This window comes from Crinia signifera, chromosome 5, assembly GCF_055691185.1.
Source record: "Crinia signifera chromosome 5, ASM5569118v1, whole genome shotgun sequence".
In the NCBI taxonomy this organism is placed as follows: Eukaryota; Metazoa; Chordata; class Amphibia; order Anura; family Myobatrachidae; genus Crinia; species Crinia signifera.
In genome coordinates this window covers 305,247,969-305,265,267 of record NC_139221.1, presented here as the reverse complement: position 1 = coordinate 305,265,267, position 17,299 = coordinate 305,247,969, and the positions used below count along the sequence as shown (strand labels likewise).

General features: G+C 45.7%; 1 protein-coding gene across 1 annotated transcript in view; it reads right to left on the bottom strand.

Moving 5' to 3' along the window:
• The window catches only part of CALCR (calcitonin receptor), a 173,907-nt gene that overhangs the window by 125,779 nt on the left and 30,829 nt on the right, over positions 1 to 17,299 (bottom strand). The window contains exons 3-4 of the mRNA XM_083189448.1: positions 13,358 to 13,511; positions 9,350 to 9,460 (exon numbers count right to left, since the gene is read on the bottom strand). Of these exons, the coding sequence (XP_083045574.1) occupies positions 9,350 to 9,460; positions 13,358 to 13,511 (265 nt within the window). The remainder of the gene's footprint in view (positions 1 to 9,349; positions 9,461 to 13,357; positions 13,512 to 17,299) is intronic.

Below are 17,299 nucleotides of genomic sequence, written 5' to 3'. Positions count from 1 at the left end.
ACATGAGCGGCAAAGGTTTAGTAAGTCTAGTTATTCAATAGAAAACCAAATGGTAAACTGCTAAAGGGGTTTTCTGCTCATGAATGCACATTTCTCCCTCACATTTACTGCCCAAGTTCTCATTTATATTCAAATAAGATGCACAGAGGAGAATGCATGAGCTTATATTTCTAAGGTTGGGTTTAGCTACAGTGCAGTGCTGTAACTAGACATTGTGGTGCCCCCCTACCATACATAAAATAGGTTTAGCGTGTGTAAAAAACTTAGGGGGGTGGCTTCATTGGGGAAGGTGCGTGGTCATAGTACCAATTCACATTACACCACATGCCAGTGTCTGTTATTCACATTACACCACACAGTGCCACTTGTACACACTGCACCAGATATAGGTAGACACACTGCGCCAGGTACATAATACACACAGGATAGCTCTCCTTACACACAAATGCCCACAGGACTAGCGCAGATTATGCATACAATGCCCACAGGAGTAGCGTAGTGTCCCCCAGTGTCAGCCATGTCCTTCTATCCCCTGTAGTTTCAGCCATGTCCACCCCCCCAGTGTCAGCCATGTCCTCCTTTCCATCTGTGCCATCCATATCCCCACTCCAACCCACCACTGTCAGCTATTTCCATCCCCCCACTGTCAGCCATGGGTACCCCTATTATGGTGTGTGACATATTGTGCATTAGGCATTATGGTGTGTGGTGCAATGGGCATTATGGTATGACAAAGTTAATTAAGCATTATGATGTGTGGCATGATGTGCAATTGGCATTATGGTGTTTGGAATAAAGTTAAATAAGCAATACGATATGTGGCATAATGTCTAATTGGCATTATGGGGTTTGGCATAAAGTATAAAAAAAAGCATTACGGTGTGTGGCATAATGTCTAATGGGCATTATGGTGTGTGGCCTAAAGTATAAAAACGGTACTTATGTATTATCACGGCACCCACTAAGCAATTTGCTTAGTGCGCTATTCTGCGTAGGAAAATCGCATCGCATGCGGTTTTTGCGTGCGATGATCCTATGTAATTTATTAACTGCTCTCTGCACCGCGGGTGCGATCGCATCGCAGGTGATCGCACGGCACGCAAAATCGCATGCGCCATTTACTTTACTATACACTTCTATGCAATGAAATGGGATTTATCCCCCCCCCCCCACTATCCACGCCACCCCGAAGCGTGGTGAGCACAGTGAGTCCCGCGAGGGTACGTGGATCACGTCCTCCCAACCTTTTCATACCCCCACTATCGACGTCGGCGTGGAGTTGATTTCATATAGTGTGGCGAGCGCAGCGAGCCCCACGAGGGGATGCGAAATACATGTAACGTAATCCACGTCCCCTCGCCACGCTTTGGGCTCAGTGGCTCGCTGCGCTCGCCACACTATATAAAATCGACTCCACGCCGATGTGGATAGTGGGGGTATGAAATGGTCGGGAGGACACGTTGCGTGTCCCCTCTTGGGGCTCGCTGCGCTTGCCACACTTCGGGGTGGTGTGGATAGCGCGGGGGGGGGGGGGGGGGGGCGCTAAATCCCATTGCATCGCATAGAAGTGTATAGTACAGTAAATGGCATCTCAAGCTATAGTAGTAGTTTGTTTATTTATAAGGAGCCACAAAGTGTCCGCAGCGCTGCACATAGCAAACAAAAAACTAATTACAAGGTAACGTACAGGGTGTGGTGATAAAATACAGCATAAATAGGGGTATAGCTGGTAGAACTAAAATCAGCATCAGTTCTATAAAGCTATAAAATCGCATGCGATTGCATACCGTGAGATCAGATGCGATCGCATTGCACCCACGGGGCAGAGAGCAGTGAATAAATTAAATAGGAAAAATGCTTCGCATGCTATCGCATCACACGCAAGAAACCGCATGCAATGCAATTTCCCTACGGTGCCGTACATATGCAAATTGGTACCAAAAAAAACATTACGGTGTATGGCATAATGTCTAATGGGAATTCCCTCCATCATAATACAGGCTTCCCAGCTGCTGGTCATCCGTATGTATGCTGGAGAAGCATAGCTGTGCAACTCATTAACCAATCACAATGCTGAAAAGTTTATGAAAGAATCACCATTTGCCTTGCACAGCTATGCTACTTGTTAAACATTTCTCATTCTTTATTTGCTCAACACATTTATAATTCATAGGTTCATTCGTATATTGTATTTGTTAGTGTTTAAATATAAATAATGTATTTAAACAAAATATATTAAAATCATATAAAAGGGAATTAACAACTTCTCAGCAATATCAAGACATAATTAATCGCTGGCTGTATATGTAGGAGTTAGGCCATTGCTTAGCATTTTAATACTCTTCAGTCATAACTGTAATATAATTTGGTATGTAAAATGTAATATTTAATGATAGAATTATGAAAAAACAAAGGTGTGTAACTAATATAAAGGCCTGCAACAGACTGCTCCAGCTAGATTGGTAATGATGTCAAACAATGAGGAGGCGGGGCTGATGCCTATAGTAAAGGGAGGGGCTGAGCTCCCAGAGCATTCTTAGAATGTACCAGGTAGCAGCATTCTATGCACCCAGATGCCACGGGTCATTGACAGTGCCGTTCCTTAGGTCTTTCATCCTGGGCATTGAGACCGCTCGCCCCACCTCTAGTTACGGACAGGTGAACAAAGCAAGAAATCATAGTTTACGAACGATCTTTAAATATTATCTGACACATCTGTACTCACAGTAGAACCTCATTCTGGTTAACTCGCAAGGCTGCAAATTTCACAGCCTTGCGAGTCCCACAGGCACCGTTCGCCGCTCGCCCCTCTCGCACGCCGCGATCCCCCGCGTGGCTGCAAATGGATGATTTGCATAATCTTCCATTCGCAGCCTTGGGTGCGGGGATAAATCACTCGATGGCGACCATAAAATGATTTCTCCAGCACTCGCAGATCTGAGACACCTCTGTGGTGGAACCTTGTGGGGGAAGCGGGCCGGCGGCTGACATCCGCTATCATCTGCTGCCTGCCCCCCGCTCCCGCGTCCCCGGGCCATTACCATAGGAACGCCCAGCTTTTTTATTCGAACGCCCATGAAACGCTGGGCATTCCCATTGGTTTTGCCCCCCGCCGCCACCCCCTGCCCGCAATGCCAGGTGTGAGTGGGATGGCGAACATGCAGATGCTAGAAATCGATCCCACGTGCGAACCGATTGAACTAGAAGAACCTCCTTAGTTGCAGATAGTCCAACACATTACATTGTTTTTACTTCAATTTTAGAAATGTATTACATTGCATAAAATATATTTTTGTTAGTACTTTCTATACTATATGTGTGTTTATATATTTACATATATTTATTTAGTAGATGTCAGAGCCTCGTGGTGATTCAGCACGGCTCGGGTAAGCAGTGGAAATTTGCTGATTACCGAGCGCTTACATGCCGCCCACCAATCGAACGGCCGCCCCCTTGCGCTGTGCGAATGGCGGCATCTGCATTGAAATGGATGTGATCGCTGACACATCCATTCGGTTGCGGCCGTACGGCCGAAACCCCCCCATCTGCGGATTCAGCGCCCCGGTGGGTTACTATGTTCAAAAAGTTATCTAAATTATAAAATCGCTGGTTACCAGACCATCATAGTGATAGAACAATATTACAGTAATGTCAGCCCTGGGGGCTATGCACATCTGAATAGGAGCAACACAACGCCTGCAATACACTTGAATCCCCCCCCATCTTTATATTTACAGCACTTCCATACAGGCAGGTGGTTTATACAAGAACACAAGGACGTCCTTGGGCATCCAAATCACACCTCTACAGACACATTACTTTCTGGCACTGAGCAGGTGGAAAAGGGAAATGTTCTGTTCTGTCGGCTTTACGGTTCGCACAAAAAACTATCATGACAGATATGTTGGGAGAGCAGACGTTTAAGCCGCAGGTAACTGCGGAGGCATTACAGGTGCTGGCCCAGAGGTGCAGTGATTGGTCGACAGGGTCTAGGTCAACAAGAGGTTTTTTTTTTATGTGCTCTTGCTGCTTGTGTTGACATGGACCACAATAGTGTGCTGCGCTCGGCTCACTCTGTGCCGGATCGTGTAAGGGAAAAGAAGTCGGTTTAAAAAAGAATCATTTCTGTTTCTACCATTGGCATGTTGAACTTTTGCTTGTGTCAACCTTTTGTCAATATCAACCTAGTGCATGTCAACCTTTTTCATGTGTTGTCATATTGCATATTGCATGTCGACCAATAATGGTTGTATGTACTGTAAACCTAGGTACTGACGACCTACCGTCTGGAACCATATTTTTTTTATTGTATGTATTGTGTTAGGTGCTGCGGAACCCTTGTGGCGCTATATAAATAAATGATAATAATACTGTCATTGCTGCCTACTAAATAGTCCTGTTCTGTTTCCTGGTGTGATCGTAATGTTACCATGGCAACAATAACAGGACCATAGCTTGTAACAAGCTGCAAAGAAAATGTAAAAATATCATGTTCTTTTGCAGCATAGGAACATATATTTAAGTTATTGGTAACTCTTTATACGGGTATGGATCATTTGGTCTACGACAAGTTGTTAGACAAGCTTAAGGTCAACACCACTAGGTCGACATGAGTTAAGGGCGACATGCACAAAGGTCGACATGACTTAAGGTTGACATGGGTTAGGTCGACAGGGTCATAGTTTGACAGGGGTAAGGCGACAGGGTCATTAGGTCAACATGGGTAAGGTCGACAGAGTCAGTAGGTCAACATGGGTTAGGTCGATAGGGTCATTAGGTCGACATGGGTAAGGTCGACAGTGAAAAAGTCGACGTGTTTTTTTTTTTTTTTAACCCTGTGTCAACATAAACACTAAAACATACCACCGCGTCCCCTGGCATGGCTCGCTACGCTCAGCACACTATGGACACCGAAACGTAGCGCTGCGCTCACCATGTTTCGTGCACACTATTATGTTCTCCCACCATGCCTTAGTGGATGGTAGGGCATGAAATACCGCCTGTCGGCACATGTCGGCTCAAAGCACAGTAAAATAAATAAATAAACATGTTGACCTAATGACACTGTCGACCTAACCCATGTTGGCCTAATGACCCTGTCGACCTAAAGTCTTTTTGACCTTTCTGCATGTCAACCTATAGTCATGTCGACCTATAGTTATGTCGACCTATCGCTTGTCGACCTACTTGGTGGTGACCCAATGACTGTATCCCCTTTATACATACCTCCCAACATCCCAGTTCAGTGATCGGGATGCATACGTGCGCCTGAAAAGGGGGCGTGGTCTATGCTGAAGGGGCGTGGTATTAAAGGGATGCAGTGGCCACAAACTACACCCCCATTTCTAGTCACCATGGGGGCATGGCCAGTGCTGCTTCACCGAATAGTTGCTGTTTTCGGTGCACCATGCCTAGCAGCGGCAGGCAGGGGGGGGTCTCCCAACTACCCCCCTCCCCCCACTGCGAGACACTGCCGTCCCTGTGCAGGACACGGAACAGTCCCCCCAAAAACAGGGCTGTCCAACAAAAATCGCACAGTTGGGAGGTATGCTTTATATACTGTGTGGTATGTTACATTTTGGGGCCTTTTCTGCTGTCTGGTCTCAGTGGGAGATGGGAGTTCTATTGAAGATGGGGTGTTGTCCATAGAAACCCATCAGATTCTACTTCTTACTGTATTCATTTCGTACCTTCCTGAAGATAATTGCTACAATCTGATTGGTTGCTAGGGGCAACATTCCACCTTCAGTAGAACTCCCATCTTAGTACATTTCCCCCAGTGACTTTGGTTTTCAGCACAATTATGGAACGCACATAGGGCGGGATGTATTAATATACATCGCCGCCCTTCACCTGACAGCCACCACGATATGTACTAACATATGCGGCTGGCATCGGGTTGCGGTGACGGAGACCCCCGCGATACCTGTGATGTGGTCTGCGGGGGTCTCCGTCACATCCCAGCGGCTGACAGTGTCCCCCTGCGTCTCCTCCTCCCCCCTGCAGCCGGATGTCCTCCCAGCTGTGACACCTGCTGGGGGAGGAGGAGATCAGGAGGACGGGAGGGGGGGGTACGCGGACGGCGGACGGCGATAGAAGCCCATAGGCTTCTATAGGGTATCGCCACCCTCTGGGTAATGGTAAATAGGAAAATGCGTTAAAACCCCCGTTTTACCGCATTTTCCCTTTAGTACATCCCGCCCATACAGCACTGGGCTGACTCTGAATCTATTCTTCCTTCTCAGTATCCCTATTTAGCTGTCCTTGTTCTGTTACATGTCTCATTGGGCCTTATTTTGGTTCACTCTTTCTGACAAAATCCTTCTTAGATGGACAAAACCATGTGCACTGCAGGGGGGCAGATGTAACATGTGCAGAGAGAATTAGATTTGGGTGAGTAATTTTGTTTCTGTGCAGGGAAAATACTGACTGCATGATTTTACACTGCAATATAGATCTCACTTTGAAGTAAAACCCCACCCAAATCTAATTCTCTCTGCACATGTTACATCTGCCCCACCTGCAGTGCACATGGTTTTGTCCATCTAAGAAGGATTTTGTCAGAAAGAGTGAACCAAAATAAGGCCCATAGTGAGAATGTCCCGGATCAAAACATCATTCAATGAAATCATATTTACAATGAACATATTGAGCATTGTGGAACACGCCTGGAGCTATTTCAGCTGACATCTGTGTGTGGTAAAACATGAATGGGAAAACAAATGTTTCATTTGGTTACTGGAAGCAGAGACGCCGCATATTGTACCTCAGCCGAGCATTCTATGCGGTTACAATGTGTCCTGCCTCTCCTGATGTAGCCGAACTGAGCGGGAGCAGATGGCGGTAGGAACAGGAACGTGTCTGTTATATGGCGATTATCATTATTACATGCTTAAACACCATCAATATATCTTACTGCTGCATATGTGTCTATTGTCCTGCTAGGAGGAGGAGTCAGCCACAGAAGCAATATTGACTGCTTTCAATGAACTGATTCAAACTTGCAGGGGAGGAGAGGTGCCCCCTTGGGAGCAGGAGCCCGGTGGCAGATGACTCCATTGTCTCACAGACTTACGCCTCCGATAAGAGCATTTCAAAACTTATTGAAAGAAACGTACCTGCTGACAAGTATTTATTTATAGGACGAATGTGTGTGTATGTGTGAGGGTATCCGGATGACAGGTCGACAGTGCCTTGATAGGTCGACATTGACAAAAGATCAACATGCAATGACTGACACTAATTCGGGGGCCATCTCTTCAGGTGTTGACATTGACAACAAAAAAAGTGATCAAAACCCAATGTTATAAGGCAGAGTTTGCTGGAGGTGATGAATGCTGGCCGAAATCATATACAAGGCAAAATAATGCCCTGTACACAATTGCCACTTTAAAGAAAACATCTGAGATCAGCCAACGTCCTGCACCTAGGGCAAACTCGGACCCTTTTACATTTCTCTTCGTGTCACTGACCCTCTAAAAAAAATAAAAAGAGTTGTAATTTGAATGCACTGTCTGGAATCTGACCTTAGCGACAGGTGCTGGTCTCCCGTAGTGGGGCCCACTGGGGACTTTCCCTAGCGGCCACTTCAGTCCAGTCTAGCCCTGTGTGTGTGTGTTATAAATAGACAAGCATTGTCCCTTGTAAGCATGATTGGATTTGCCAACAAGGTCGGTATTAATAATTTAATAACCAAATGAAATAATCTAATTTTATAATTGAATAAAGAAAGAAACCATCAGGAGAATACAATGAAGCAGTTAGCTGATAATGGGACTTTAATGTGTCAATATTAAACCATGTTATTAAACTACCAAATAATGATATACAAAACCATAAACACAACTACATGTGTTTGCCACACAAATACCCCTTTCATATCGCAAATATCGGGTCGCACTTGAGATTTGGACACGGGTCCATCCCGGGGACGGTTCAGCATTTGTGCTTTTTGCTGCTGACAATGACCTGGCTTAATGCCGGGTTGCTGATGTCATCTAGGGGGCGGGGCGGGGCGGGGCGGAGGAGCAGCACATCAAGTGTGTGTGTGTGTGTGTGTGTGTGTGTGTGTGGGGGCGGCACCCTGTCATCTCTCTCCCCACTGCCCGGCTCCCTGCAATGGGGGGGGGGGGGGGAGCGGGCCCCAGGCCCCTACATCAGACTCCGGCCTGGGTAAAAAGTACCCCCCACCCCTCTTGGTGGCCCGGTTCACACTGCACGCCATCCCAGGTCGAGCCGGGTTATTTTTGCAGTGGGGAAGGGGTAAAAGTAAACTAACATTGTACAACTTCCCAGAAACATTTCTTTGTAGAACCCAGGAGGTTCCTAACCTCAGTCCTCAGAGCACACTAAGGGGCATATTTACTAAAGATTCTAAGAATGAAAAGAGATGATGTTGCCCGTAGCAACCAGATTCCATTGATCATTTTCTAGGATGCAATTGATAAATGATAGACAAAATCTGATAAGTTGTTATGGACAACATAATCTCTTTTAATTTTAGAAGCTTTAGTCTATTTACCCCTAAAAATCCAGGTTTTAGAGATAGCCATGCATGAGCACAGGTGGTTATATAAAAATAACCGAGGTATGGCCATCCTTAAAACCTCTTAAGATAGGCGATTAATCGGACAATATATAGTTTCGGAGTGAATCGCAAAAACTCGGCAGCATGCACATTCAATGAAGTGGGCAACAATACCTGGCGCTATCATCCCCTGCGTCATTCAATGTGTACAAATAGTGCGATGTATCGTGTCATCGCATTGCGCCATCGCTGGGTACACACATTATTTAGTGTGTATCCAGTGTTAGCATGCCGTGAGGACTGATTTTGGGAAACACTGGTCTAGGGTAGATGAACAACAATATCTAAAACACACAAGTGGAGGTATTGTCCATAGCAACCAACTAGATTATTTTATTTTCTACAATGCAACAGAGAAAGGGTGGCAAAAATATAATTGGTTGCTATAGGCAACATCGCCTTATCTGATTTACAGGCTTTAGTAAATCTACCCTTACAGATGGAGCCGGCCTAGTTCTTGCCAGTGGATGGCTCCCGCCAGGGCGCACGGGCAGGGAAACGCTGCCCAGCTGCCATGATACTGGGACGCGCGCGCGAGTGAGACGCACGTGCGTCCCAGTCTCTATCGCCGGCGCTCGCCAAAGGAGAGGTTCTGGTGGGTGCCGGCAATGAAAAACGGAGGCTCCATCTGTATATTGGAATAGATCAAATAGATCTTACTGCTGCCTGGTTGCTATTGGTTCCAGCGCCATTGTTGGTAAATGGTTCCTAGTAAAGTATAAGATACGTTTGGCTGTTGGCTGCATAAAAGCAATACTCTACCTGTTACGTCAAAATCTCGGAAGTAGTCCGGGCAGTTCTGCGTTACGTTCTGCGCTGCGGGGGCATCATCCCAGCACAGCCATCCGTCCCAAGTCCGATTACAATACAGCCCTGTTCAACAGAAGAAAGACACATATGCGGGTAAGGACATGTACAAGATAATCTAATTCAGGGGCCTATGTACTTAGCCTTGGAGAGAGGTAAACTAACCACCTATCGGCTCATTTTTCAAACACAGCCGGTAACATTACAGTTGGAATGATTGCCTGCCCTCATTCAGCTTTAGTCAGCAAATCGCAGTGAAAATCGCAAATCAGCGTTGGGGCTTTGACTTAGCATTTGCGGGGCGGCGGTGCATTGTGGGAGCGTTCGGCGGTGCATGGCGGCTGTTTGATGTTATATGCAGCAGCTCTGATCCAAAAGATGGCGGATCTCCATCCGGCTTCGAAGCTAGGGGGCTACCGGTAATAATTGGGCGCTTCGTTACCTACTGAAGCACTTGTATAATAGCGATGCATTTGCAAACTTTTCCAAATGCATCACAGCTAGGGGCCCGGTGTGTGGGGTGGCCCCAAACAAGTTACCTCCAGCAGTTGTAGTTTTATGAAAATTTGCAAAACTACAACTGGAGCTGAATTAGGCCCAATGTCCGCTAACGCAATTCGTATTAGGAAAGATTACAAGGATATCATAGCTGCCAACACTGTTATTACTGTTATGTTGTTAGCATACAAGTCTGATGGCGGGGTGCAGAGCATGTGCAGAAATCTTGCACACAGTGCCCTCTAAGCCTGATTGACAGGCTCAGGAGGATTGGGGTCAGGGAAAGGGCCGTGATTGGGTCAGTTTTGTGTGCTGAAGTCTACATCTGACTTTGTTAGGGCCTGCTCAGATGACTGACAGTCACACAAAGCAATCCAATAGTTTGTCTTAAGACTCATGAGGCCTATTTTGTGTACGATGTAATTTTCATAAATGATTTTTAAATGACACCAAGCTTGTGACTCCAAAAAAAGATGATTAGCTCTTGCCTGAATATATTATAGTCATTTGATTAGACATTCTTTATTTAAAATGTTCCTCTCATCAATTAACCGGTTAAATAACAGAATTCTGCACACTTTGGTGTCAGAGAAAATGAAGGACTTTTGTATCCAAATAAACTGTACAGATTGTTTCTCTCTGTGTCACTGAACGTGTGGTTTTACCTGAACAATCTCCCCTGTGTGCATGATCCTCCAGCACCATGGACAGCTCCCAGCTGCCACTCATGCTGCTTTCAGACCGCAAAACTGGCTTTGACCAGGTATTTTAAAACGTTTCTAAAAACGGGTCTGCCAGCTAATACCCCTTTCACACCGCATGTCTTTAAACGGTATTTCAGTGCAGTTTTTGTCCTTAAATGGTATTTCAGTGCAGTTTTTGTTCCTTCACAACACTGAACTTGTTTTAACCCATAGAAAACAGTGGATGAAAAAAAAGGGTCTGAAACGGGTAGGACCCTGCTTTATTACCGTTTAGAAATACCAGTTCAATAGAACCGGTAGATTCACGCTGCACCTTTCAGACTGCACAAATTACCGCAATGCAACGCCGTCCTCCCCCCCGCTGACGGCGCCGGGCAGGGGGAAAGCCGCTCAGTGTGTATGCACTGATCGGCTTTCCCCGCAGCGATGATTGACATCATCGCTGTCCATACACGCTGGGCATAGTCGCATAGTGTGTATGGACCTTTAGAGGGAAATATCTTACATTGAATGGGTACAAATTATTACATTCATACCCATTGGATCTTAGTAAATTTCCCCTTTGTTCTCTGTCCAAATTCAAGCATCACAGCCAGCTACTGCACAGCCTGCAATACAGATAGACAGCCACCATGAAGTCCATTCCTCAGCTGATCACCTCAGATAATGCCAGAAGTAGTAGTAAATCTATAATGTATAGCATAATGTACCCAGTAGCAGCAGTGCAGTAACTTGACATTTTGATCCCGCCACACAGTAAATACAGGGCCAGTGTGCGCCAAATGTATGCCGTGGCTCTGCGGGAAGGGGCGTGGCCAAATAATAGTACCAATTTACATTACACCACACAGTAGTTTGCAATATTCACATTACACAAAAGAGTAGAGCCACTTATACACATTGCGCCATCTAGCGTGCCTTAGACCCACTGCGCCAGGTAGAGCCCCTTGGATACAGCGCAAGGATTAGGCACACCGTAATGCCCATTACACATTATCCATCACAAAGTAATGCCCATTATACATTATGCCACAGACCATAATGCCCATTACATATTATGGCACATACTATAATGCCTATTACATTTTATGTCACACCCCATAATGCCCATTACATATGATGCCATACACTGTAATGCTCATTACAGTTTATGCCACACACCATAGTGCCCATTACGTACTGTATTATGCCATACACCCTAATGCCTAAAACATATTGGGTGAAATTTAATAGGATGATAGACTCAGAAAGTGAGAGATTTGGTAAGACATTCTGAATCTCTCATCCTATTAAATTTCACCCATTATAACACATACCGTAATGCCCCTTACAAATTACACCACACACCATAATGCCTAATAAATATTATGCCACATAAGTGCTGCTTACCTACATGCTTGTTGCCAGGAGTTACATGCTCATTGCCAGAAGTTACATACTTTTTGCCTGGGGTTTATTGCTCAATGCCAGGGGTTACACGCTCGTTGACAGGGATTCATGCTTGTTGCCACTGGGAGGGGGGTTACATGCTCGTTGTCACATGGGATTAAATGCTTGTAGTCATGTGGGATTACATGCTCGGTGCCAGGGGGTACAGCCTCGTTGCCCATGGTGATTACATGCACATTGCCATAAGAGATTACATGCTCGTTGTCAAAAGGAGTTGCATCCTCATTACCGGGCCGGCTTGCAGGGGTACAGCGAGGCCAGTGCCCCCAGAATCCACACTTCTGGGTAGCGCCGCTGGATGCCTTGCTCTCCCCTGTCCGATGTTAGAGATGAAGGAGCACCTCTAGCATCTGTCCCCAACAAGGCGGTGGCCATATTTGGAGGGGCGCATGGTCTTTGTATCTTTACAGAGACTCTACACTCCTGAGGGGCCACTCTCCCCCCTGGCAACAGCTCCTGGCTCTAACAGACGAATGGGGTGGTCTGCTGCACCCCCAGACCACCCAGCAGGTTCACCTATGTATATAGACAGTGTAGATCAGGCAGGGGGGAAGCTTTGGCTCTCCAGCTGTTGTTGAACTACACATCCCAGCATGTCGACATGAAAAAGGGAGTTGAAAGGTGAGTTTTCCACATTTTTGTTGTCAATTTCAACAACTGTCGACATGGAACCCAAATTAGTGGGACTCGTACCCTCACATGGCTCACTGTTCTCGCCATGCTTTGGGCTCAGTGCCTTGCTACGTTTGGCCCAATATTATATTCTCCCTCGACATGGATGGTGAAGTAAGAACAAGAACATGTCGACTTCGTCATGTGTTTACCTTTTTATTGTGGACATTTTGACCCTGTCGACCCATTGGATGTCGACCGTATCTACCTATTGCATGTCGACCTTTCGGGGTAAACCTAATTACTGCCTATATCAGGGATGGGGAACATTTGACCCTCCAGCTGTTGCTGAACTGCACATCCCAGAATGCACTGCTACAGTTTTGCTATTTAGCAATGCTAAACCTGTAGCAAAGCATTCTGGGATGTGTAGTTCAACAACAGCTGGAGTGCCAAAGGTTCCCCATCCCTGGCCTATATAGACACTATAGATCTATCAACCGGAACCACAGCTGCAAGCATCCCCCGGACGTTCTGGGACACTAGCCAGTAGGAGTCTTTTATGCACATATACAGTAAGAACATAATTGGACTATTTGCTGTTTTTACCCAGATGCAAGTAACACAAAGCACATGTTAAGGTTCTATCATGACAAGATAAACCACCAGCTGTAAACAGTGTAAGGAAATGGTTCTGTACCTGGCTTTGAGTATGGCGCGTCCCTTTTCATTTTCTCATAACATTTGAATTGAGAATTGATAATTCTTTGACTTGCTATAGGATCCTCATTGGCTTGAGGCATGAGTGTTGGATCGGCGTAATTTACCGTTGATGCAGAACCTGGAGCCATTCTCTGCACAGAAAGGAAATATATTAGTGCATCACAGGGAGAAAACATCGTTATCATTACCAATGGCTAAATCCCATTCTGCTCCCGTGGATTTCTGGTGTTTCATTTCTCGGGGTTGTACCTCATGTAGGCAGCACTGTGGCTCAAAACTTACCTAGGGTACGGGAAAGACATTGCACCAACCCTAGCGCTATGATATTAAATCAAGGTAGTTCTCTTCAGGGACCCCAAAGTGCAGCAGATGGGGGTCAAAGGCAATAGGTGTCAACAGTGCATTTAAAGGGGAGCAAGAGAATACGAGGCAAATGGTCACTCTGTCGAAAGGATCATTAGGTCAACCACGGAAGGTCGACATGACTGAATGTCGACATGGGGCTGGGTTGACAGGGTCATTAGGTTGACACATGCATTAGGTTGACATGAGGAAGGCTGACAGTCAAAAGGTTGACATGGGTGTTTTCCCTTTTTTTCTGAGCCGACATGTGCCGACAGGCGGTATTTCATGACCTACCATACACTAAGGCGTGGAGGGAGAATAAAATAGTGTGCTGAGCGCAGCGAGGCGCTGTTTCTCGAAGCATGGTGAGTGCAGCGTGCCATGTGAGGGGACGCGGTGCAATGTTGTGGTGTCCATGTCGACATGCAGGACTAAAAAGTAAAAAAAAAACATGTCGACCTTTTGACTGCGGACTTTCCTCATGTCGACATGATCTTGTGTCGACCGAATGATCCTGTTGACCTAACCCCATGTCAGCCTCCAGTAATGTCGACCTTGATGCATGTCAACCTTTAGTGATCGACCGAATGACTGTCAACATTCTTGTCGACCCTATGACCCATACCCATGAATTAATGTTTAACATTATCATGATGGGATAATTCCTTAGATACTCTTTATACTGTTATTTTTGGGTACATAAACATATTGATCATTAGCATTGTATATATATATACGTGTGATGTATCCTGCTAAAGGGCCCAGCAGTCAAATATAACAGTTTCAAAATCAATTTTGGTTTCCATGGTAAAAGTTCAGTTGACCCCACTTTCCAATAACGGCATGAGACGTTCTCTGTTACAGCTGCAGTGATGTATTCTGCTTTAAACGACTCCCGCTGTTACTCATAAACTCATAAATAAACCATTAAGCGCCAAGTTAAAATGAAAACATTGTAAATAATTGTTATGGTTTAGGCTGGGCAATGGTCCTCCATGTTAATGCACTATTCAGTATGTCCTTCTGGTTTCTTCTCCTAGCCATTCCATCACACGTTGTGGATAATTGGGTAATCAATGCAAAAATGTCATTTAAAAAAATAAATCAAGCATATATATGGTTATTAACGTGTACTGTAGGGCAAGAGATGAGAGACGTTTATGCAGTTCAGTCCACGGGATTAATTGTTTGATTTACATGAATAGATTCAGAGATCTTTAAGTACTATTTCAAATAAATCTTTAAAAAAAGATTGAGTCTTCCTTGAGTTCTCCTCTACGCTTACTGTACCTTTTAGGGGGGTATTCAATCCCCGCCGCTATTTCTGTCTTGTCTGACAGCATTGAAGAGGCAGACAAACAGAACTGGCCTGACTTTGAAAGCTGTGGGGCCCATTTTGCCGATAACGGCCATGAATTGTCATGATCACGGTCGAATCTCGACAATCCACGGCCATTTACACAGACACACCCCATTTTTGCTGTTCGGCAGGTGGACATTGAATCCCGCCTCACTATTTCCCTGCTGTCCCTCTCTCTGTCCCTGTCCGTGTCACTGTTCCCCTGTACCTGTGTCCCTGCCACCCCTATTCTTGCTCTCTCTGTCATCATGTCCCTGCTTTTTCTCTCCCTGCCATCCCTCTCCTTGCCCTCCTTCTCCCTTTCATCATGTCCCTGCTGTTCCTCTTTCCAACCCTCTCCATGTCCCTGCTGTGCCTTCTCCGTGTCCCTGCTGTGCCTCTCCATCCCAGTGTCCCTCTCCCTGTGTCCCTGCCATCCCTATCCTTGCTCTCCCTCTCCCTGTCACTATGTCCCTGCCTTTCTCAGCCTGCCATCCATCTGTTTGCCCTCCCTCTCCCTTTCACTATATCCCTGCTCTCCCTCTCTCAGTCCCTGCTGTCACTGTCCCTGCTGTCACTCTCTCTAACCCTGCTGTCACTCTCTCTAACCCTGCTGTCACTTTCTCTGTCCCAAACACAGCCTCCTCTGCACTACAGCAGATCACAGCCTCTGCCGCTTCATCTGACAACAGCTTCCTGAGCACCATCACTGATGATGACCACAGCCTCCTCTGCACCACCGTTGCCACCGACCACAGCCTCCTTCACAGTTTCCTCCTCTGCTGATCACAGCCTAAGGTGAGGTGATCTTACCCTGCTGCTGTTCTCTCTCCCACTTGTATGTCCCTTTTGTCACTCTCTCTGTCATCGCTCTCCCTGTAGTCCCTCACTCTCCCTGTCATTCTGTCCCTGCCATCCCTCTCTCTCCCTGCCAGATGTAACATGCGCAGAGAAAGTTCGATTTGAGAGAGTTATTTTGTTTCTGTGCAGGGAAAATACTGGCTGCTTTATTTTTAAACTGCAATATAGATCTCACTTTGAAGTAAAACCCCACCCAAATATAATTCTCTCTGCACAAGTTACATCTGCCCCACCTGCAGTGCACAAGGTTTTGTCCATTTGAGAAGGAATTTGCCTCTGCGAGTGAACCAGAATAAGGGCATTTGTCTCTATGTCCCTGCTGTCACTCTCTGTCCCTGAATTTTGGCTCATACTGTGTGACATAATGTGATACATTGGCACATATGCATCACTCCGTGTGTATATGGTGTGGTACGTAAAGGTACACCCCTTTTAAGTGACCATGGCCACTTTTATATGGCCACATCCCCTTTTCTGGAGCGCGCGCCTCTGGCACGCACAGAAAAATCATTCTTAACTTTTCCATACCTCCAGTTCAAAATTTCCACTGCGACCACTGCTTGTATTTATATACTGTAGATAGCTTTCTATTTTTTTCTATCTGGAGGTGGGGGGGAAAAGGGGAGGGATTTATGAAATGGGAGGTAAGAAGAGCACACAGTCAGTGACAGAGGAGGGGCCAGCCCACAGTAACTACACACAGTAGGGGCTGGAGTCGGATATAGGGGGGAGGAGGTCCCTGGAGGCAGGAGGAGAAGGCCTGTAGGTGGACAGAGAGAGCAGGTGGAGCACCTGGAAAAGGGATTATTCCATCAAGACACTGCACATTGTAACACTAGTCAGTCAAATATTTGAGAGGCACCCCTTGTTCCCCTCCCATTCCAACACCTATGCCGGTTTTGTAAATAATACTCTTAAACTCATTTTCAATAAGCGTGTGTTATTGTAATAGTCATATTACAGTGAATTTCACAAGCGGGTTTATATTCTGTAATTAACATAAAAACTCTCATATCGGCGTTTGTACGGCAATTAATAACGCAGCAGCATCACAAAAACAACATTATCCAATAATGCATATAAAAAATGAATAAACCTAATTAATTTTGTAGATACACTGTAGATTGATTAATATACCACCATTGTCGCTGCTTACATTCCACAATATCTCCGGCAAAATGTTAAAATCTTATTGCGACTTGTTTTTTCGAATGTAATGTCCGCTGCTCTGTGTGGTAATGTCCTTTATCAGCATTCAGTGCTGACAGTGATATCTATATACTGTTGTATATGTACTGGTTATTAGCTTGTACTGAAATAATGTTCTGCTAAATTGTTTCCAATGTCGGAGTTGGCAAAACGAAATGAAAAAAA